This window comes from Pongo pygmaeus, chromosome 9 (assembly GCF_028885625.2).
Source record: "Pongo pygmaeus isolate AG05252 chromosome 9, NHGRI_mPonPyg2-v2.0_pri, whole genome shotgun sequence".
Classification (NCBI taxonomy): Eukaryota; Metazoa; Chordata; class Mammalia; order Primates; family Hominidae; genus Pongo; species Pongo pygmaeus.
Genome location: NC_072382.2, coordinates 94,845,083 through 94,868,450, shown reverse-complemented (window position 1 = coordinate 94,868,450; position 23,368 = coordinate 94,845,083). Strand labels below are relative to the sequence as shown.

The following is a 23,368-nucleotide window of genomic DNA, read 5'->3' as shown; positions in this document are numbered from 1 at the left end:
CACCGTGCCCAGCCAACAAGTCTTTGAATAACTCTAATTTCTATAGATTTTGATAATTTAAAACATGCTTTCAATTTACACCATCTCCTAAGCTCCTCCAGTTACTAGTTGTGTGATCTTGAGCAGGTAACTTTATCTCTCTGTGATTTTAATTTTCTCACTTATAAAAGGGTTGTTATGAGAGTTGAATGATTAATATATGTAAAACACTTAGAAAACAATGCCTGGCACATAGTAAATGTTTAGTAAAGATTAGGTATTATTATTATTAAACTAATCTGATCTTCAAAATAACCCTAATACGCTGGATACTATCCACAGATGAGGAGACTAAGATTTAAAAGTTCAATTATTCGTCTAATTATTTACTTTTTAAATCAGAATAAATTGCTAGGAAGTGATGTCTTTAGATTTTGGACTCAAATCCAGATTTTCTTGACTTAAAAAACCCCATTATTTCAATGAAAGTCACATAGCATGGAATTTGTTTGTGCTAAAACATAGGTTAGAAAATGAGAGTGAAAACAATAACATTGAGATTTTGAATTTTGGTTTGTTGACTAAGCAAATGAATAATAAAACAAGTAACAAACCAATTTATCCTAAAGTTTCACAAAAAAGGTCCTAAAGGTATGGGCTGTTTGGGATTAAATAAATATCTTTCATGAAACTGGGGTTTACATGTAATAAAATCATCAAAGAGGCTGGGCGCAGTGGCTCATGCCTGTAATCCCAGCACTTTGAGAGGCTGAGGCGGGCGGATCACAAGGTCAGGAGATCGAGACCATCTCAGCTAACATGGTGAAACCCCGTCGCTACTAAAAATACGAAAGAGTTAGCCTGGTGTGACGGCGGGCGCCTGTAGTCCCAGCTACTCAGGAGGCTGAGGCAGGAGAATGGCGTGAACTCGGAAGGCGGAGCTTGCAGTGAGCCGAGATCGCGCCACTGCACTCCAGCCTGGGCGACAGAGAGAGACTCCCTCTCAAAAAAAAAAAAAAAAAAAAAAAAAAAAAAAAAATCATCAAAGACCATCAAAACGAAAATCCCTTCAATTTGAAATTATTTATTTTTACTAATGGTTCAAATTCTCCACAGGTATTGATTAGCCCTTTTCAAAGCCTTCATAGTTTAATTTAACAGAGTTAAAAAAAAATTCACATTATTTTTCTCTGGTCTTATCCAAAGACTATCTAATTTACAGACTTGTTTCTTATTATACAAACATTTTCAAAGCTATGCATGCAAATAGCAATAAAAGTTAAGTGAGGCATCTGTAAATTAGTGCACAAAAACAAATACAACATGTTTTCCATTTTTGCTTATCTTGAGATACATCTTTTTTTTTTTTTACTCATTCTTCCAAACTATAATTACCATGGAAACAGAACAGCAAATTAAGCTGAAATAACATGGTTTATGATGTGCACAATAAGATGAAACATCTCACAATTCAAGTAGAATTGTAACATTTGCATAGTATATCTGCATATAATCTTTAGCTGAACCTTTTGAGTGAGGTTACTATCTATACTTCAAAGCACAATGAAAAAAAATTAGTAGCGATTCAAGAAGTATATATCTGTCTGTTATCTCACAGAGATTTCAGGCAAAGTATTATTTGTGCTAAATTATCCAAATAATTATCTTAATTATCCATTTTGCTTTGGATGTACAGATACAGTTTTATGGTGTTAATTACTAACATTTATATAGGGACATTCTTTTTAGTGTAAGTTCAATAAAATGTACAGACAACATTATGAAGTAAGGTACTTTTGTTTTAAATCATCTTTATATCTGACAAGTTCTTCTTCAAGAATACAGCTATTCAAATACTTCATAAAACCACCTTGCATAAAGTGCTACACATATCAATTTAAAAGCTATCTTAAAAATGATTTCGGAAGGCTTTTAATATCCTCTCACAAGCTGATCTGTTCAATGATCTTTTCCACAGGCCTATTCCAAGGCTGCTGCGTGGTTTCACCAGGACAGCAGGCCCCAGTTGCTTTGCTGGGGAGCAGAACTCTGTCCACTTGAGACTTGAGTCAATGCTTCACAATTTTCAGCTTTGTTAGACATGTATATCCAGTCCTGTCCCTCCATTAATATTCCCCTTGGCCATAGGATAACGTCCTTAGCATGGAGCAAGATTCCTTCTTTACCTTTTTCCAGCCTCACCTTCCAACACTCCACTAAACTCCCTATTCCATGAACTGCTCATTGTTTCCTGTACTAGAACTGTCAACCTATGTTTTGCTCCTTATTGAGCAAAACCACAGTACAAACATTCTCAGATTTAGGCTTCTAGATGTCTATTCATTCCTTGACAAGAGATCTTGTGAGTGGTTATTACAAACCTGCTGACTGTGGTTTTTTAGTATTAGAAACTCTTTATTAGCTAGACTTGAAGCATTTTAATGATTAATGTTTGACTGCTAAAATCTGTCTAGTACATGATACAACTTTTAAAACCATAAATTCATTTTTAAGTATGTGTCTTATATAGAGATAAAACTCCATTTATTACAAAATTGATTTGTCATTAAAATTAGTTACATATTAATAGCTCTGGATACCACTACTCCAAATTAGCTTGTAAATTATCCTGAAACTTCAAAACTCTAACTTTTAAAAACAATATTTAAAACATCCACACCAAATTCAATCACCTCTCACTCATATTTTTTAAGAAAGTGCTAAGTAGCTGTCTTATTGGAAAGCAAATGCTTTAGAATATCCTAAAATGCTTCACATTTTAAGTGAGTGAGCATTAAAAATGTATCACTTTGAACAGGAGTGAAAAACAACAAAACCGAGTTGCTTCAAAGTGAAATAAAAGGTTAAGAATGTATTATACAAATCTTCCTCAGTTAAAAGTAAGAATTGCCTTAAAATTAGACTATGGATCTTAACATTTTGTGGAACATTTTCTTCATATACTTTTATGTAAAAGCTTTTTCCTTCCTCAAATACTTTAACAAGACCTTACTGCATTAGCCATTGATATGTAAAGATACTTTGTATGTTTTTGATTAATTTATGCCTAACAAATATACATATATAGTTTTTTACTATTTCACTTCACTGAGCTGTGTTGTGAGGGAAAAAAAGGTGATTTCGTTTTTCAGTTGCTAACATTAACAGAGAGATATCTGCTTTGCAGTTCTTCACTGGTGAGTTCACAGTGTCCTAGCATCTCAACAACTCTTCCCCATAGTAGGTTTTACATGGTAATAAATTATTCAGAACATTTGAAATACTGTTTCTTTTAAAAAACAGGTCACTGGAGAACACTGAAATCAGACAAGGCATTAAAACAAATTTAATGAAACTTTCAACAAATGAAACTGGCAGGACACAAGGCTTTGCAGCAGGAATAGCAGTCTAAACTGCTTATTAAGATAATCTCCTGCTGAGCATTTTACCTCTTATGTTGCTTTTTGTGTCTCCTACTGTCTTGTTTTTGTTAGATAACTTTTAACACATTCTGTACTGCCTGACAAAGAGAAAAAAGGGGGTAACCCAAACAATAAAAATACTTTCTAAAAATAATAAAAGGCAGAGTAACTGTCTTTTTGTTTAAATAACAACACCTGGTATCTCCATCTAAAGCTTTCAAAGTTATTCCCAACTAGCACGAATTGGAAATAGTGTTGTGTACCCAATGGGTGCTCAATACAGATCAGTGACTAACATACGCAGGTGACCCTTTTTAGTGTCTTCATGGGCTTGCTTTTCTCTCGCAATAAGGCAACTATATACACTACATGGGAGTCGTAATTTGACCAATGGAGAATGAATCCATAAGTACTCTGTAAAGCTTATTGATTCCATATTAGAACATATATTCTTACACCAAAATCAAGATTACACTCCTTTGGACAGATCTTCAAATGGACACATTCACCATAGAACTGGTCCATGGCCGTGCCCAGTGACCTCTTTCATCCTTCCTACACTGCTTTTATCCTGCTGCTGCTGCCACTACCAACACCCCACCACAGCACCCCCCCATGATACTTTTTAGGGGTGGCAGTCAGTCCTCCTTCATTTGCTTCTTTACCTGAAAAGGGGTTATTAATTTGGTACTTTTGAATGGTTACTGTTTCCCGCATGGGGCTACAATATATCCTTCTAATATACACATGGCTGAGGTGCTGAAAGTAGGAGGGGGCTGTACTATATCCATAAGAATGTTGAACATCTGTTTTATGTTGAACATTTTTTTTAATATATTCCATGGACTTATGGATTTATCTACCTGTAGAGCTGAGTATGCTTACTTAAAAAGATGAGTCTGGCACCACCTCTCCGCCACAGAACTATCTTTGAGGCTATGTCAGATTCAGCCATTTGTCTATTTGCCCAAATATACTTTTTATGTACCATAAGTTGTGGGAGAAATATTAATATTATTATAAATACTAACAATTTTGTTAGTAATAATGGTTAACATTTATGGAACTATAAGTTGTGTACGGTTTTTCTCCTATAGTCCTCACGAAAATCTTACAATTATTAATCTTGTTTGTCAGATAGAAAATCGAGGGTGACAAAGGTTAAGAAAATTTTCCAGGGCTGTAAATATTAATTCTGTTATATAACAACAAAATATAAGGTTTTTCATGCTAACTATTATGAGCTTATGAGCAAATGTTGCAATGAAGTTGGGTCTGGACCTACTAATCCACCATTTCTTGGCACTATAAAGTGAAATAATAAATTGGTATCAAATATGTCTGGGGAGTGCTGCATACCATATCCCTTGTTGGACACTCACAGTGTAAGTTAACATATTAATGGCTCTGAGAAATATTGTATAAAATAAACTTGCTTATTTTGTTCAGCATTTTCCAAGTTTGGGAAAACAGTAAAAGGCTTTCAGAGACTGTTATGACTCCATAAATCTTTTATTAAAATTGAATAAATTAGCCTATTTTTGTGCTTGATAGATTTTAATTTTGAATAAGACCTTTTACAGAGTATGGGAATAATGTGGACAGCAGATAATTATTTTCCATACACTTCTCTTCATTTGGAGAAAACCTCTTATACATCCATAGATTCCTTCCCTACAAAATGACCAATAATTTGTTGCCATTGCTAGAATGTCAATAGACAGTGTATCTATTGACCGGGTGTGGTGGCTCACGCCTGTAATCCCAGCACTTTGGGAGGCTGAGGTGGGTGGATCACTTGCGATCAGGAGTTCGAGACCAGCCTGGCCAACATAGTGAAACCTTGTCTCTACTAAAAATATGAAAATTATCCGGGTGTAGTGGTGGGGGCCTGTAGTCCCAGTTACTTGGGAGGCTGAGACATGAGAATTACTTGAACCCGGGAGGCAGAGGTTGGAGTGAGCCGAGATCACACCACTGCACTCCAGCCTGGGCGACAGAGTGAGACTCCATCTCAAAACAAACAAACAAACCCCAAAAAACAAAAACAACAAAAAAGAAAGTGTATCTATTATTGAAGGTAGGTGAGAAGTGACATGTTCCTATATTTTCTATTTTGTTTGAACAATATACCTGTTTAAATCTAGTTTTCTCTGTTCCCATGACATCAAAAGTAAAATTACTTATCTGTATGTTTTGTATACCTCCTCAGCTCCCAAAAAGATCTGAGATGACTAACAAACTAAAATCCACTGTAACACTCCACGCACTTCAAATCGACACAATTTCTTATAAAGCAATGTATCTAGCCTACTGCATTATCATTATAAAATAAATTTTAAACCACAGAAGAGAAAGTGTATAAAGATATAATTTGAATTCTTTAAAAATAAATTTTAATTACATGTTTTTAAATTTATGCCCTTATATAATGGAGCCAGCATACCTCTCTTCATTTTTTTCCACTTTTATTTGGCTTTGATAGGCATATCTTCCTGTTTCTTCATAGGTGTTTTGATTAGTCCGGGTTGATTTGCCATTGACATGAAGTTTTGCAAGATCATTTCGGAGCCTTTCATTCTCATATTGCAGTTTATTAATAGATGTATGCCTTGAATGTTCCCTGTTAGTGAAGTCCATACTCTAGAGAATAAAATAAACTATCATTGAATAAACTGCCCCTTATAAGTAATGCATATTTTCTGTGTGTTTGGAGACTTGTGCTGGAAAGGCCCTTTCATTTGAGCCGAGTGATGTGGCTGTACTCTTGCTCACTTTCTAAATGCTCCTTTCCACCCCCTCACCTCCTCACGACAAGCAGATACCCAGGAGTAGCTGTCGTGGAACACATTTGCAATGATGTATATATTGCATCATCCCCACTGTTGGATGGTGCAATCCATACAATATTGCTCATGCTCCAAAACAGAAAAGGTTTACTCTATGCATTATTGCTGTCTGTATCTATTTAGGTTGGTGCAAAAGTAATTGCGGTTTTTGCCATTACTTTCAATGGCAAAACTGCAATTACTTTCGCACCAATCTAACAGAACAAATTAGCTAGATTTCAAGCTTTTTTGTGTTCATAGGATATACCTTCTAGTGTTGATTAATAATGGAACTAGAAATAGCATGCATTTAAATTTTAAAGGAATTTTTTTCTGATTAAAATAAGATGGGCACGTATTAATATATGGGCACATAAAATCATATATATGACATTATAGAAAATATAAGGTATTAAGAACAAAATAAATATTCCGTACTACCAACACTCAGTGATAACTGCTATTAACATTTATATTTATATCTTTCTAGTCTTTTTCCTACCAAGAGAAAATACAATATCAACATAAAATATCAATATAATTATAATGTATGGCTACTTAGAAAATTATAATCAATATACAGTCGTGTTGTTTAATTATGGGGATACATTCTGACAAATGCGACGTCAGCTGATTTCATCATGTGATCATACAGTGTGCCTACACAAACCTAGATGGTATAGCCTACTATACACCTAGGCTGTAAGGTAAAGCCTATTGTTTCTAGGCTACAAACCTGTATAAAAGTATTTGTGTATCTGGACATACCTAAACATAGAAATATTATAATCTTTTGGGACCACTGTCCTAATATGCAGTCCATTGTTGACTAAAACAGTGCTATGCAGTACAAGACTGTATAAATATCAATAGGAAATATAGTCAGTATAAAATATAACATATGCATACTTACAACATTGTAACTATAGTTACAAAACTGTAATGTATAAAATGCAGTAAAGTTTTGGAAGCTATTTTCCCTTTAACATTGTATATTCTTAAAAAATAAGATTTTTAATGACTGCATCGGTAGAGGTACAAATAAATTCATTTAACCATTCTTCTATTGTTGAATTTAGTTTTGTTTTTCAAAATAATTAACACTGTGTTGATTTCCTTATACATAAATCTTGGTCTGTATTTCTTTAGCTAGAGTCCAAGGAGTGGGACCACTGGGTTAAATTGTGTGAATGTTGTTGAAGACCTTGATTTAAAAATGTCCAGCCTCCTCCCCTATAAATCTTATAAATTTCAATCTCATAAATACCCACCACTAATGTATTAAAGAGCCTGTCTTACTACACTCACAACCATTCAATATTACCATTTCGTTAAATTTGCCAACTTGACAGATAAAAATAGTAACTTTTATTTAGCTATTAGTGAAGTAAAATATATATGTTTCCTGGCAAATTTTACTCTATCTTTTGTCAATTGTCTATTTCTGTCCTTAGCTTATTTTTTCATTACGGCGTCTGTGTTATTTGTGTCCTTAGCTTATTTTCTCATTAGGGTGTCTGTGTTTTTCTTACTAATTTGAAGGAATTTTTTTTTACATTAGGTGTACTAATCCTAAGTTACTGTTTCTTAAGTTAGTTGAAAATATGATTTCCATGTGATTTTAAGTTTTAATTTTAGTGTGTGATATATTTTATACAGAAAGTTTTTTAAAATTTTTATTTAATGAAATCTGTCAGTCTTTTTCCCTTGTGACTTCTTCCTTGCTTTTATATTTTTTCTTTTCATCCTAAAAGCTAAGAAATATTCACTTGTATTTTCTTCTATTTGTTTTATAATTTTGTTATTTTACATTTAATTATTTAGTTATTTGGTATTAATTTCATACAAAATGAGAAAAGACTTAAAGTTAATAATTATTGTTCTAATCACATATTGATGAAAACATCTATTCTCCACTGTTGGATGATTCAGCAAATTATATACTAAATTAATATAGATTGCGGTCTGATTCCAGATCATTCTATCTTACTTACTGATCTTACAGTTGAGATTGTGCCAGTTCTACACAATTCTGAGCAATGTTATCTGCCTTATGAAGTTTCACTACCTGGTAGGAGACACTCAATTTTAGTGTGTCCTCAGAATAGAATATGAAGCATGTCTAAATTACAAAACGAGAGGTTTAGAGTAAGAATAAAGATTGCTGAGGCCATTTCAATTAAACATAAGAAGTTTCCTAGGGAGTATCTAAACTTTTCACAAAATTTTAAAAAATAGTATATATTCTTACAATAAAAACTCATGAAAAATGCTCTTAATGATTTTATACAGTTCTTTCTACTCCTCAGATTTGAATATGCATGAGTTGTGTAGCTGCTGTTTAAACAATAGTTCTATGTTTTCAAAAGGGTAATATTTTAGCATACAAAAATAACCTGAGTAAAACATCTTTTTCGAAGCTCCAAATATCTGTGGTTCAAAGTCTATAAAACAATAAATGATTACAGCTTAGAACTAAGTTCCTAAGCTTAAAGCTTTGAGTGCCTTTCATAAAGGCATCCCATAAAATCATCCTAAGTTTTGTAAAATTTTTGACTAATTGCACATTGAAAATTGTTTACATACTATCATATTAGTATCAATAGTAATAAATAAATGCAGAAATACATACATATTAGGTATTAAAATGTTTACGTATTTCATTTTTTGCTTCAAAGGCCAAATCTGCTTACTACATTTTCCGCTTACTACCTATTATGGAGGTTTAGTAAATATGTAGCAAAGTCTCATTTTTGAATGGAAGAAAATGCTTCAGGAGGGCAAACTTTTCCACAAATCAATACAGGGAAGGTTATATGCTTCTAAAGCTACTGACCAAGGTGCTCTTTGAAAAAGGAAGGCCATTGAAGGTATTTCTCTGCTTATTAAGCTCTGCCTTTAGGATTTCTCAACATTTATTCTTTTTGAGAGGCATAAATGCAGATAAAAGAGCAATCTGTAGTCTCTTGCTTTAGAAGAGGAAGGAGTGCTTATTCTAAAATTAGAGTAGATTTGTGATAAAAATAAAGGAGGCAGGGTCTTATAAATTTTTTCCTTCCATAAGGAAAAATAATCATATGCGCAGACCTGGTTGAAAAGGGTTGAGAATAAGACTGAAAATTTGACTCTTAATAAGATATCTACCAGTCAAAGTATAGAATTCTTGATGGTCGGCTGCTCAGTTAAAATTTTGTTTAAGCTTTTCCTATAAAATTAGATTTAATCTGTGATTATTTTTGATCCAATGTTGGTTTAAAGTAATTAAGAATGATAATAATGATTTTTTAAAACCCTGCAATTTCCTAAATGTACCATAATTAAATAAGTGTTGTGAGCATGAACTAAAAGAATTACACAGGTAATGTATTTGCATGTTTTACATTTAAGAGTACATTTTCCTTTACAAAACCCTTTTTTGGGACCCTCTCATTTAATTTAATATTTTTCTTAAATGCATTTCTAATGATTTCAGGAATATATCCACCCCCACCTCTTGTGTTTCTGATGGATTCTTTTTACGCATTTACTCAACTTTTGTTTCTTTCAAAATTTTAGAGTTTGATAGTTTTAATCCATTTCTTTATTCTTGAAATGGCAAAACCTCCTGGTGCTCATTTACTTCAACAGATTAGGATGAGGCTGGCTTAATTACTGAAGTGTCTAAATAATATTTTGCATGTATGGTTTTTCTTTTTACTTACGTATATTTAACAGTAACAATTAGGCTAAAAAAGCATTTTGACAGAAAGACTGGCTTTAATGATGTTTTGTAGTTGGTATGTTAATTTTCAATACGTAAATGGATGTTTTAATCATTGTAAGGGTACTAATTTTTTATGTTACTATTTTATCTAGAAAACTCTATGGACAGTGAAAAGCAAATTAGTCCTCTTAAAAATTACCACAGATTCTGAGTTCTAATTAAATCTGATTTTATTACAACTTTCTTAAATAAAAGAAAAATTAATAATACAATTGTAGGACTAAGTAAATATGGCATTAAAAAACCTACGACGATAAGCTTATTTGTTAGCTACCCAAGAGCAGAATAAGAGAAAACCCTTCACTTTTCTCCACTATTCTACGTTCCTCACTGAGACCCAGGAAACCTTAGATACCAGGTAGTAAGTCCTATCAGTACATTCCCCAAATGGGAGCTGCATAACCCCATGCATTCCTAGAACTGGGTGGCTGCCTGTGGTAAACTTTCATTCTCTAAGTGGAAATGAACAGGGAGCTTCATAGGTAGTCAAGTAGAAAGATTCTCAAAGCTATAATTGGTCAGAAATAACCAACCTTAAGATCAGTAATTTCCTTGTAGAAAGGAAAAGTTATTATTTTAATATTTTCCAAATAGCACATATTTTAGAAGACAAAAATAATGATGTAAATATCTTGTTTCTGTTGCCTGACGTAAAATTTCAGCACCAATTATTTAATTTTATATTTATGCATTCCAATTATTTCAGGAAGAATTAACTAATTATGGATTTTTTCCTAATTATGAAATTTTAATATATAATAGGTATGATAAAGTTTTCTTCAAGAAATTTTCTTCATTAAGAAAGGATAACCAAATAAAACAGCAGAAAGAGAAAATTAACTGATGAAACTAAAAATAATAAAATTAAGAAAAATGTATGAAAAGAATAATAAATCCAAAAGCCAATATTTTTAAATACTAATAAAATAAATCACTTGTGAGTCAGAGTTAAGACAAAAAATAGAGAGCATGCTAAACTATACAAGCTTAAGAATAAGAAAGGAATTATAAACAGAATATAGAAGAGATAAAAAGAACTGTAGGACATTACTATCTTTGGTAATAATAAAACAAGTTGAAATTGATTTCCTAGAAAAATACAAATTACCGAAATAACCTACGAAGTACTACTAAGAAGTAGTAGTGAAACTTGGATATACCAAGTACTCTAAAAGAGAGTGGAAAAATAATTGAAGATTTACCGGGTCCAGTTTCACAGCTAAATTCTTTCTAACCTTTAAAGAACTGATACTTCCAATATTACTTAAACTATTCTAAACAACTCATAAAGTTCTCAATTCATATTATAAATATAGTATAACCTTAAAACAAGTAGAAAAAGAACCATATACTAATTTCATTTATACACACAGATTTTAAATTCTTCTTTTATTGATCCACAATAGATGTATTTTCAGAGTACGTAGGATAAATTAGTACATTTAAATAATTTGTGGAGATCAAATCAGTGTACTTGAGGTATCATCGCCTTAAATATTTGTCTTTTCTTTATGCTAGAAACAAAATTATTCTCTTCTGGCTATTTTGAAATGTATAATACATCATACATATATGTATACATATATATTACCTAGTGTTGAACAATAGGTAATATTTCCAAACAGTATACTTGTATCCGTTAACCAACTTCTCTTCATTCTCCCTTCCTCCCTATCCTTCTTAGCCTCTGGTAATCACCAATTTACTTTCTATCTTCATGAGATCCACATTTTCAGCTCCCACATATCAGTGAGAACATGCAATATTTGTCTTTCTGTGCTTCGCTTATTTCACTTAACATAATGACCTTTAGCAGTTTCATCCATTTGCTACAAATGACAGGATTTTATTTTTTATTTTTTCTGGCTAAATAATATTCCATTGTGTATATATACACCACATTTCTTTATCCATTCATCCACTGATAAGCACTTAGGTTGATTCTACATTTTGACTATTGAAAATAATGCTGCAATAAACACATGAGAGCGGGTATCTCTTTGATATATTGATTCCTTTTTTTTGGATATATACCCAGTAGTGGAATTGCTGGACCATATCGTAGTTTTAGTTTTAGTTTTTTGAGGAAACTTTATACTGTTCTCCATAGGTGCTATACTAATTTACATTCCCACCAACAGTGTATGAGGGTTCCCCTTCATCCAAATCCTTGCCAGCATCCATTATTACCTGTCTTTTTAAATAAAAGTCATTTTAACTGGAATGTGATGATATCTGATTGTGGTTTTGATTTGCGTTTCTTTGATGATTAGTGATACTGATTTTTTTTTTCATATACCTGTTGGCCATTTGTATGTCTTCTTTCGAGAAATGTCTATTCAGATCTTTTGGCCATTATTAAATCAAATTATTTGTTTTTTTACTATTGAGTTTTTTTGAGCTCCTTATATATTTTGGCTATTAATTCCTTGTCATATGGATAGTTTGCAAATATTTTCTTTCATTCTGTGGGTCATCTTTTCACTTTGTTGATTCTTTTCTTTGCTGTGCAGAAGCTTTTCAGCTTGATATTATCCCACTTACCTATTTTTCCTTTGATTGCCTGTATTTTTGAGATCTTACACAAAAAAATCTTTGCTCAGACTAAAGTCATGGAGTATTTCCCTAATGTTTTCTTTTAGTAGTTTCATAGTTTCATGTCTTAGATTTAAGTCTTTAATCAATTTTTATTTGATTTTTGTTTGGTGAGAGATAGGAGTCTAGTTTTATTCTTCTACATGTAATTACCAGTTTTCCCAGCACCATTTATTGAAGAGGCTGTCCTTTCCCTATTGTATATTCTTGAAAATACATTATTTTCAATATATCTAATTTTAGTCATTCTAGTGGGTGTGAAGTGGTATCTCATTGTGGTTATCGAAGATTAATTGGCTCTAAATGCATTGGTTTATATCTGGGTTCTCTATTCTGTTCCATTGGTCTATGTGTCTGTTTTTATGCCAGTCCCATGTTGATTTGGTTACTGTAGCTTTGTAGTATACTTTGAAGTCAGGTAGTATACTGTCTCCATCTTTGTTCTTTCTACTTAGTATTTCTTTGGCTATTCAGGGTCTTCTGTGTTTGCATATAGATTTTATAATAGTTTTTTTTCTGTTTCTTTGAAGAATGTCATTGGCATTTTGATAGGGATCACACTGAATCTGTAAATTGTTGTGAGTAGTATTGTCATTTTAATCATATTAACTCTTCCAATACATGAGAATGGAATATCTTTCCATTTTTTAATCCTCTTCAATTTCTTTCATCAGAGATATATAGTTTTCCTTGTATATATCTTTCACTTGTTTGGTTAAATTGATTCTTAGGTATTTCATATTCTCTGTAGTTATTGTAAATGAGATTGCTTTCTTGATTTCTTTTTCAGATTATTCACTATTGACATATAAAAATGCTACTTGTTTTGGTATATTTTTATATCCTGAAACTACTGAATTTGTTTATCAGTTCTAACAATTTTTTTGGTGGAGTCTTTAGGGTTTTCTAAGCATAAGATCATATCGTCTGTGAACAGGGCTCATTTGACTTCTTCCTTTCCAATTTGGATGACCTTTTGTGTCTTTCTCTTGCCTAATTGCTCTGGCCAGGACTTCGAGTATTATGTTGAATAAAAGTGGTGAAAGTGGGCATCCTTATTTTGTTCCAGATCTTGGAGGAAAGGCTTTCAATTCTTCCCCATTTAGTATGATGTTAGCTGTAAGTTTGTCATATATAGCCTTTATTTGCATATTTGTTTTTGGTATTCTGTTGGGGGAATGAAGCCAGCTTGCTTTTATGCCACCATTTTGAAACTGGAAGTCTGCAGATTTTCATTTCTAAATAAAATATTATCACATAGAATCCGATAGTATATCAAAATTCCTAAAATATGGCTATTATAAGTTTAGTTGTGCCACTCCCAAAAAGACATGTTGAAATCCTAACCCTCGGTACCTCAGAATGTGACCTTATTTGAAAATAGGGTCTTTATAGTGTAAAAATGAGGTCACTAGGGTGGGCCACAATCTAATACGACTAGCATCCTATAAAATGGGAAAATTTGGGCACAGAAACAGACACACAAGGAGAGAGGATGATGGGAAGAAGCACAGGAAGAAGACAGAGGTACAGGGAGAAATTCATATGAAGACAGAGGATTGGGCTGCTGTATCTACAAGTCAAGGAATGCCAACAATTGTTGGCAAATCACCAGAATTCAGGAAGATGCAATGAAGCATTCTCTTCTACAGGTTTCAGAGGGAGCATAGCCTTGCTGACACCTTGAATTTGGACTTCAAGCCTCTAGAACTGTAAGACAATAAATTTCCGTTGTTTCAAGCCAGCCAGCTTTTGGTACTTTGTTACAGCAGCCCTATCAAACTAAGACTATGACTAAAAAGGTTTATCCCAAAAACTCAAAGGTGGATCAGTATTGGGGAATCTGTTAACCATAGTCTATTACACATCAATAAATTAAAAAACAAAACCCACATAATGTCATATTTCCTAAAAAGGCATTTGACAAGACCAGCAGCAATTCTTAATAACAACTCTAAGTAAAATAGAAAAAGATATAACTAAGACCAGAAATTAAGAACAAATATATGAAACAGGAAACCTCTAAAACCACATCACTTAAAATCAAAAACTAGAAAACTTTCCATCAAGCACTGTAATTATTTAACATTTTCTTGGAGTTTTTAGCAAATGGTATATGATCAAAAAGAAAAAACCTGCTATGAGCCGTGGAAAACAGATAAGACTATCTATTTTTGTTGATATGATTTTGTATCTCAGAAAAGCCTAAGAAACCTCTAGTAAAAAGCCTACTTAAATTAATAAGATAATTTGTATTTTTTCTATATTAACAATAAGTTCCAAGATATTGAAAAAGGAAAATATTTTATTCATAACAGTACAAAAAATCGCAAAACACTTGGGAATAAATTTTGTTATTTATTTTATTTTTTATTTTTTTATTTTAACAGCAAACTCATCCTTAAAAAACACCTAGGAATACATTTTAAAAGAAAAGGACATAACCTATACAAAGAAAATGGTAAGATCTTTTTGAAAAACATAAAATATGAAGAAATGGAAAGCCATTCTTAGATGGAAAAATTTACTATAATGAAAATGCCAAATCAAAGTTAATCTATAAACTTACTTCAATTCCAAATAGGATCCAACAGGAAATTACCAGAAGAAACTAAATAAACTGAGCTTAATGTTTACATAAAAATTTAAATTTGGTTTCCATTTTATATCCCATGCAAAACAAATGGATTAAAGACTTAGATGAAAGATATAATAATCTTTGGAAAAAAACTGAAGCTATATATATTTAGAAGGGAGAACCCTGTTAGTCAAGGAAGGAAACTCAGAAGCTATAAACAAAGAGATCAAGTAGAAGTTTAAAGGATTTTGCATAGCCAAAAAAAAGTCATAAACAAAGTTACAAACAACAGATTTGGAAAAGCATTGTTAAAAATTGACATGAGGGTGGATGGGGTGGCTCACACCTGTAATCCCAGCACTTTGGGAGGCCAAGACTGGTGGATCACTTGAGGTCAGGAGTTCAAGACCAACCTGGCCAACATGGCTAAACCCCATCTCTACTAAAAATATATAAAAATTAGCTGGACATGGTGGCATGTGCCTGTAATCCCAGCTACTTGGGAGGCTGAGGCAGGAGAATTGCTTGAACTGGGGAGGCAGAGGCTGCAGTGAGCCAAGATCACTGCACTCCAGCCTGGGTGACAGAGTGAGACTCCATCTCAAAAAGAAAAAAATTTGACATGAAAAAGACAAATAAGCCAAAAGAAAAATGGGCAAAGGATATATCTAATTCATATTGGTACATACTGTCAATAAATATACAAAAATATGTTCACCTGGTAGTCAGGGAAATGCAAATTAAAGAGCTATTGAGAAATTACTTTATAACCATCAGAATGACAAAAATTAAAAAGACCAATAACACCTATGCCTACAAGAATGAAATTTTAAAAGGTACTCATACAAAGATGGTAGACACATGATTTAACAATAGCTATTAAAATTAAAACACACATATCCTTTGAATTAGCAATTTTACTCCTAGCAAGCTATTCCATGGTGTAAGTATAAGGATTTTTCTTACAGTATTGTTCATTCAGGCAAAACTCTGGAAACAGAGTTGAATAAATTATCCCTGAAATAACTATAAAAATGGTTTAATAAATTTTGATACACACCATGGAATATTATCAAGCTATCATAAAAATAAAATAGGCTTAAATTAGTTACCTTGGAAAGATACCAACGGATACTGTTGAGTGAACAAAAACAAGACACAGAGAAGTATGTGTTATGATTCAACTTTAAAAAGATGATAAAATCCCCAAATAGGTACTATATGACTCTATGTATATATATATATCTGAAAAAGTTTAAAATAATACATACCAAGTAGTTAACAAGTATCATCTAGAGGAGGGGGTATAATGCGGGTAGATGAGTGGAGGAAAGAGGCAGGAGTAAAGCAAGCAGCAAGAACAAAATGACTGCACTAAAATTGCCCTTATGTAAGTTATGATTAAATTTATAAAAAATTATGTATATCTTTTATGAACATATATTTTTTTCTAAGAAATTAGGAAAAATAAAAGGATGTTCATCTACTGATTTGTAGAGATGTTCATGGACTGTCAAAAGGCAGTTTTGGAATAATGTATATATTATACATTTATTTCTGTAAAAGAACATTCAACCCATCTCCTCCTTATGTGTGCATATGCAAGGAAAAAGTTACAGAATGCTACAACAAACACTAATTCGTTAGCACTGGATAGCTTTGGATTGGGATAGGGTTGTGGATAATTAGCTTCTTTATACATCTCTGTGTCTGCTATTTCTTAAAAACACAAAAAGGTGAACAAAGTCAAACACCTAAACAAGCCAGAATTAGGCAGGCTCAGTGAGGGCTGTGATGACCCAGAATATACACTTAAAAACATTCAGATTGAAATGTTAAAAAAAATACAAATACCACTTTGTGAGTGAAAAAAGCACTCACGGAGGCAGGATCTGATTTAACTTTTTGTGTGTTCAGCATTTAGAAATAAAAATGTCATAGATGACACACAGTTTTTTTAATGTAACAAATAGGAAAATAACTTATGCCTTACTTTTTATCCATCTGTACTCCAATCACAGGATTCACTAACCATGCCCAAAGAAGAAGACAGAATGCTTCCAGAATGTTTGTACTCTTTTGATGCTAGAATATGGACCATTAATGAGAACAAGTATATAATATCACAGAAAATTATTTTAGAATTTTCTCAGAGCAAATAAATGATAAACAAGTTAACAATAATATTTCATTCATTCAATAAATAAAAATTCTCATATAAAGATCAATTTTCTATTGTTACATTAAACAATTGAAAGGAGATGCACAGAGCCTGTTTAAGTTCCTTTGTGTAAACCTATAGAGCCATTGGTTAAAACCAGTAGTCCTTTATCCTGAATAATTCATTTATTTCTCCCTCTTTTAAATCAACCAACACTCATTGAACACTTACTTTATGCCTGAAGATGTGAGATACTGGTGAAACAAATACCAATAAGACATGGTTCTCTGCTTGCCATCCACTGGGAAAGTGACAAGCAACAAAACAAGTCAGAACAAAATACAAACTAAATGTGGCATTCATTCTGACTGGGGTCTCAGGGGTGGCTTCATTGAGGGGAAGATTGGCACTTGAATCAGGCCACGTAGGGTATAGGATTTCAAAGGCAACAGCAAGAAGAAAAGCAAAGAAATAGCATGCTTGGCATATTTGAGGGAAATGATCAGAATTGAGCCCAATCCAACCAAAGAACAAGGGAGAAAACCAGACATTCCAGTGTTGTAGCCTGAGGATAAAAGTAACCTCAACTGAAGCGCAAGATAATTTACCACCCAACTCCTTCATGTCTAACACACAGCAAGTGCTCAATAAATGATGTCTAGGTTAATCGTGACCAATTCAGTAATCTCTTTGTTCAATTTATTGAATGATGTCAGCATATTACCGTGTATCGTCCAGGGTCTAAATCTCCCATCATTCCTTTTAGATGTGTGTTTTCAGTTCTGACAGCTTTATATTTCATATCTGAGACCTGAAATTAGCAGATAAAAGGCAAATGTAAAATTCATAATAAAAACTCATAATTCTATTAAAATTTTGTTTTGTAAATACAAATATTTTCTAAGTGTAATGAAGGGAAACACTTCTTCAATAACATTTCAGGTATTCTTACTTAGTTCTCCTATCTTTGGCAGGCACCACTTTACGTCTTTTTCTGATCAGTGCTAAACTACAAACACATACTTTCAATAATGATTCATTTACTTTTGTCCTCCAATCCCAAAATTCCATTTCTGGTTTCTATTTTCTATTGTATGCAATTTGTCACCAGAAAAAGCACATGTTAAAAACATGTTTGAGTAACTGTCAATTAAATTTATTCAACACCTGATTAATTTTTACAATAGGCAATACATAACTTTCATGTTTAATTTTGTTCTGATATTTCTGCCAAAATTCCATCTTTTTTAGTGACTACTTAATTTTGTCTCTCAATTTTATCTTTCCCTGATTTATTCTACTTGACAGGACTTGGATATGGTATCTGTCCTTTTATTTCACTAGAACTCATTTCTGTATAAAACACCTGCCTTAAAAAGATTTAATTTTGTAAATTACTAATTATATGCTCATTGACAAAACCTAGAAAATGTACAAAAATATAAAGGTGAAAATAAAAATTATTCATAATCCAACTACCCAGATCACTGTTAACACCTGTAAAATATCCCTGCCTATACAGGTACAACCAAAGTGATTATCCCATCTGTGCTGTTTTCCTGTGTACTGCAACAATAAATCACGGTTTAAGGCTTACAACTGGGCAAAGGCTAAATCTTTTCTGTTTTCATAATTCACATGATTTTAGTTGTGTTATTTGTGAAGTGACCCTCATATGCCTAGAAAATTATTAAATGATGCTCTCAAAACCTTTAGATTTGGGGTAAAAAAACAGATAAACCCTGTGCTCTCAATAGTAGGCCATCCATTTGATCATGAGTAAGGGATGGAGGGAATTTAAAAAATAAATAGGCAGGAAGGAAAGGAAGGATGTAGAAGTTACTTGTAGTATTTTAACAGAAGAACGTTACAATTGCTGTTTTTCCCCACACACCATGCTGTGCGTTGACTGCTTGTTCAGTAAATACGAACTAATTTTCATGTTTCAACATCCATTTATAAAAAGCCTGAAAGAAATACATGAAATGTGGGGGAGGGGTAGGAAGTGTTGAAGAAGAGCTGGAATAGAGACTTTTTTTTTAAAGATAAAAATGTTAATGGAAGAGAAATACAGAAAAAATACTCAGAAAGAAATATTTGATTAGAGTATACTGTGGGAGGTGATCAGAATATAGGTTACAAGAAAATGGAAAGATGAGATTTAATGAAATTGTCTTGCACTGTCATTTGCCTAGTCCTTTTTGTTGGTGACACTTTGTGTTATCTCTGAAAGGTTTTATGTAACACCACAAAGCATTTCTGTGAAGCTAGTCTCAGAAATAATACCAAGAAATGTAATGTTTTCATTAGTCAATAATGAAGGCTACTATTGGCACTGAGCAAGAATGTGCCCTAGACAAGTGCTATTCTGCCTGCTTGCATACCTTTTGTTTTGCTAACATTTTTTCTTTTATTTCTAATTCCATTTTTAACTGTTTTTCTAGAAGGGCAGCTTTCTTCGTGACAGTTGCTATAGTGATCTCCTTCTGATGAAGCTCTTCTGTTAGGTCAGAGATTTCATTCCTCATTCTTTCCTGCTCAGAGTTACGGTACTCTTCCTCCTGTTGGAGTTGGCTTCTTATCTGCAGCAGATAGAGACTGGAAATATTATTGAATCCTTTTATTTATAGAGTAGCTTAAAATTTTACTGGCCATGTTCAGTCCTCCTATTCTGAAACTTTGTCAGGGCCCACTTCACCCCCCTTTTCTGATCAATGCTAAATTAAAAACAGATACATGTAATAATGACTCGTTACCTTTTTTCCTTTCAATTCCAACATTTCATTTCTCATTTCTATTTTCTGTTGGATGCAAATGATCACCTATGACTGATACTACTTTGATAACCACTTTGAGAGGAAGGTGAAGAAAGTATTATCAAGTATTTTCATGGAGAAAAAAATTGGCTTTAAAATGGTTACATGATTTGCTCAAAGTCATAAAGCTAATAATCGGCAAAGCTAGGACTGGAATCTAGGACTCTTGGCTTTAAATTCAGTGCTTCTTTAAAACTAAAACAGGCTATACTGTTTGTAACGAAACATTTGTTTCTCAGAATCACATTACAGTAAACGTCAATGTCTTCATGAAAACTCATCACTTCCCTTACTTAAGCCTTCTATTTTCTGAATCTTGGCTAAGCTTCCATGTTAGAAAGCTCTGGATTGTCTCTGACTCCTCTCCACCCTTGTCCTCCCAAACCTGGTCAGGCAGTGAATTCTGTGCATTCTATTTCAAACTCTTTTAAGTCTTGCCTCTGTCTCCATTCCTACAACTGCTGTCTTGGTCCAGCCTCTTAGCATCTTTCTAGAAACCACTTACTGTTTCTAATTCTTGAGACTTAAAGTACATAATCATCCATCTAAAAAAAATCATAGTCCATTGGGGAAACAGAAAAATAGACAATTACAGGACAGTGTAGCAATTAGTTTCAGCAGTATGTAGTGGCAGTGTGTTTAACCCAGCCTAGGGATGTCAGGATAGGATTCCCAGAGGAATGGTCATCAGACCCAAAACTGAAGGATGAATGAATGCCAATTAGAAGATAGAGATGCTCTAGCCGGGCATGGTGGCGTGTGTGGGAAGCTGAGGTGGGAAGGATGCCTGGAACCCGGGAGGCAGAGGTTGCAGTACAGTGGGCTGAGATCACGTCCCTGCACTCCAGCCTGGGCGACAGAGCAAGACCCTGTCTCAAAACCCTGTCTCAAAAAAAAATAAAAAGGCATAGAAAAAAATAGAACATAGAGATGCTCTACGAAAAGTAAAAACATTAGCCGGGTGTGGTGGCATGTGCATTCAGTCTCAGTTACTCAGGTGGAAGGGGCACTGGGGTGGGAGGATCCCTTAAGCCCAGGAGGTCTAGGCTGCAGTAGGCCCTGATTGCGCCACTGTATTCCAGCCTGAATGACACAGCAGGATCCTTCCTGTCTCCAAAAAAAAAAAAAAAAAAAAAACAAAGAAGAAGAAGGAGGAAGAGAAGGAGGAGGAGGAGAAGGAGAAAGAAGTAGAAGGAGGAGGAGGAGGGCTCGGAAGAGGAGGAGGAAGAAGAGGAGGGAGGAGAAGAAGGAGGGCTCCCAGGCAAAGAGCTCAGTGAGTGAAAGCATGGCACACTCAGTGAACTAAAAGGAGTTTGCGGTAGCTAGGAGTTAGCTGCTCTGAGAAATAAGGCTGGAGAGTTAAGTAGAGGCTAGCCACAAAAGAAACATATGAATTTTCTCCAGGGCACTTTTTTAAAATGGATTTTTTTTTCATTTCACCTTTAAACATTTCAGTATATCTCTTTAAAAGAACGAGGCTCTCTCTCTCTTTTTTTTTAAATGTAGCCAGAATGTTATTACAATGTCTGTAAAAATTAAGAATTCCTTAATATCATCAAGTATCTAGGCAGTATTCAAATTTAAGCTTGTCTCAAAAATATAATAAATGTTGTTTAAGTTTAATTGAATTAGGATCTAAACATGATCCATTCATTGTGACTGGCTCAGATATCTTTTTGAAGCCTCTCTTTTTGTGTGTTCTAAGTAGTTTACATGCATCATCTCATTTGATCCCCACAATGTCTCTCTATTTTGCAGACTACTCTATTTAGCAGATTAGAAAATTAACGTGCATAACTTTTCACATCACATTTCTTGTGAAAGGCAGTCTAATTCCAGGACCTGTGAACTATTGTGCTCTGCAACCTCTGTGGGAAGGGTCCTGGAAGGTGTGGAAGGTGGTTCACATTTGGAAAAACCTGAGTTTTAGGGGTTGACACCTACAAAGAGATTGGAAAAATCTGGGTTTTAGGGGATGACACCTAGAGTGAGATTAGAAAAAGCTGTGTTTTAGGGGATGGCACTTAGAGTGGGGTGACCTAACATGGAAAGTACACATGTCCAGAGGCAAATGTGATCTACCATCAGGCTTTATGCCACCAACCCTTCCTTCATCTGATTCTATTCGTATTACCAACATATTCAGAGTTTCAGAGTTGGATATGACCTTAGAAATCACATGATCGAACCTCATCATTTAACAGATTTTTTTTAAAAAGACTCACAGGAAGGAGAATGAGGTGGAGACTAACGGACACGAGCACAAGTATCCTAACCCGGAGGACAATATTACAAGTCTCCTTTAAATCTCTTCTGTTTCCAAATTTTTACCTTCCAATTTATTTGATGAAATAACATGGTCAGTTTATAGTTTGTCCCAGTATGGATTTTGTTGATTGCATCCCTTTGGCATAGTTTAACATGTTCCACTTAAAATGGAACTTTTTTTTTTTTTTTTTTTTTGAGATGGAGTCTTGCCTTGTCACCCAGGCTGGAGTGCAGTGGCACAATCTTGCTTCACTGCAACCTCCGCCTCCCAGGTTCAAGTGATTCTCCTGCCTCAGCCTCCTGAGTAGCTGGGACTACAGGTGAGCGCCACCACGCCCAGCTAATTTTTGTATTTTTAGTAGAGACGGGATTTCACCATATTGGCCAGGATGGTCTCAAACTCCTGACCTGGTGATCTGCCCACCTCGGCCTCCCAAAGTGCTGGGATTACAGGGGTGAGCCATCATGCCCGGCCACTTGGAAGCTATTTATATAAAATTCATTTGTTACCTTTTTTTTTGCACAGCATTCCGGTATTTAGTGGCCTCCAAGAGCCTATAAAGAATTTTGTGCCTCATACTCTCTCCCACCATGTCAAAACTGTGCAAAATCAGTAGATTCTTTATATTACTCAAAGTTGTATTACTTTATCTAAATCTATGAGGTTAAGAATCATATAACTATACTTTAGGTGGCTTTAACCAATCTTTTATCATTCACTGGGGACACCAGTAAAAAAGAGTTTTTTAAAGTTATATTTTTAAGTCAGCAAAATAAATTTTGTGAGATTATATGGCATTAAAGTGTTCAACGTATATGAAAAATGATCATTGATTCATAATACCTTTTCTCTACCTAACCTCTGTTAGTTCTCTGACACTCAACTCTTTGGCAGACGGTACCTGTCTTTCATATTATTGTGTTTCCTAAAGAAATTAGCAGAATAGCTATAGTTCTC

The 23,368-nt window shown here is 33.7% G+C and overlaps 1 protein-coding gene across 11 annotated transcripts in view; it reads right to left on the bottom strand.

Annotated features, from left to right (window-relative positions):
* DEUP1 (deuterosome assembly protein 1) overlaps nt 1-23,368 on the bottom strand; it is a 95,601-nt gene that overhangs the window by 11,393 nt on the left and 60,840 nt on the right. For 3 of the 11 annotated variants that reach the window (XM_054439298.2, XM_054439297.2, XM_054439299.2), the window contains exons 10-14: nt 19,711-19,908; nt 18,051-18,137; nt 17,159-17,250; nt 16,278-16,299; nt 5,848-6,044 (exon numbers count right to left, since the gene is read on the bottom strand). In XM_054439298.2, the coding sequence (XP_054295273.2) occupies nt 5,848-6,044; nt 16,278-16,299; nt 17,159-17,250; nt 18,051-18,137; nt 19,711-19,908 (596 nt within the window). Of the gene's footprint in view, nt 1-5,847; nt 6,045-14,199; nt 14,298-16,277; nt 16,300-17,158; nt 17,251-17,557; nt 17,628-18,050; nt 18,138-19,710; nt 19,909-23,368 lie in introns of those variants that run through there. The other 8 variants (XM_054439302.2, XM_054439301.2, XM_054439303.2 and 5 more) reach the window with 5 other exon arrangements.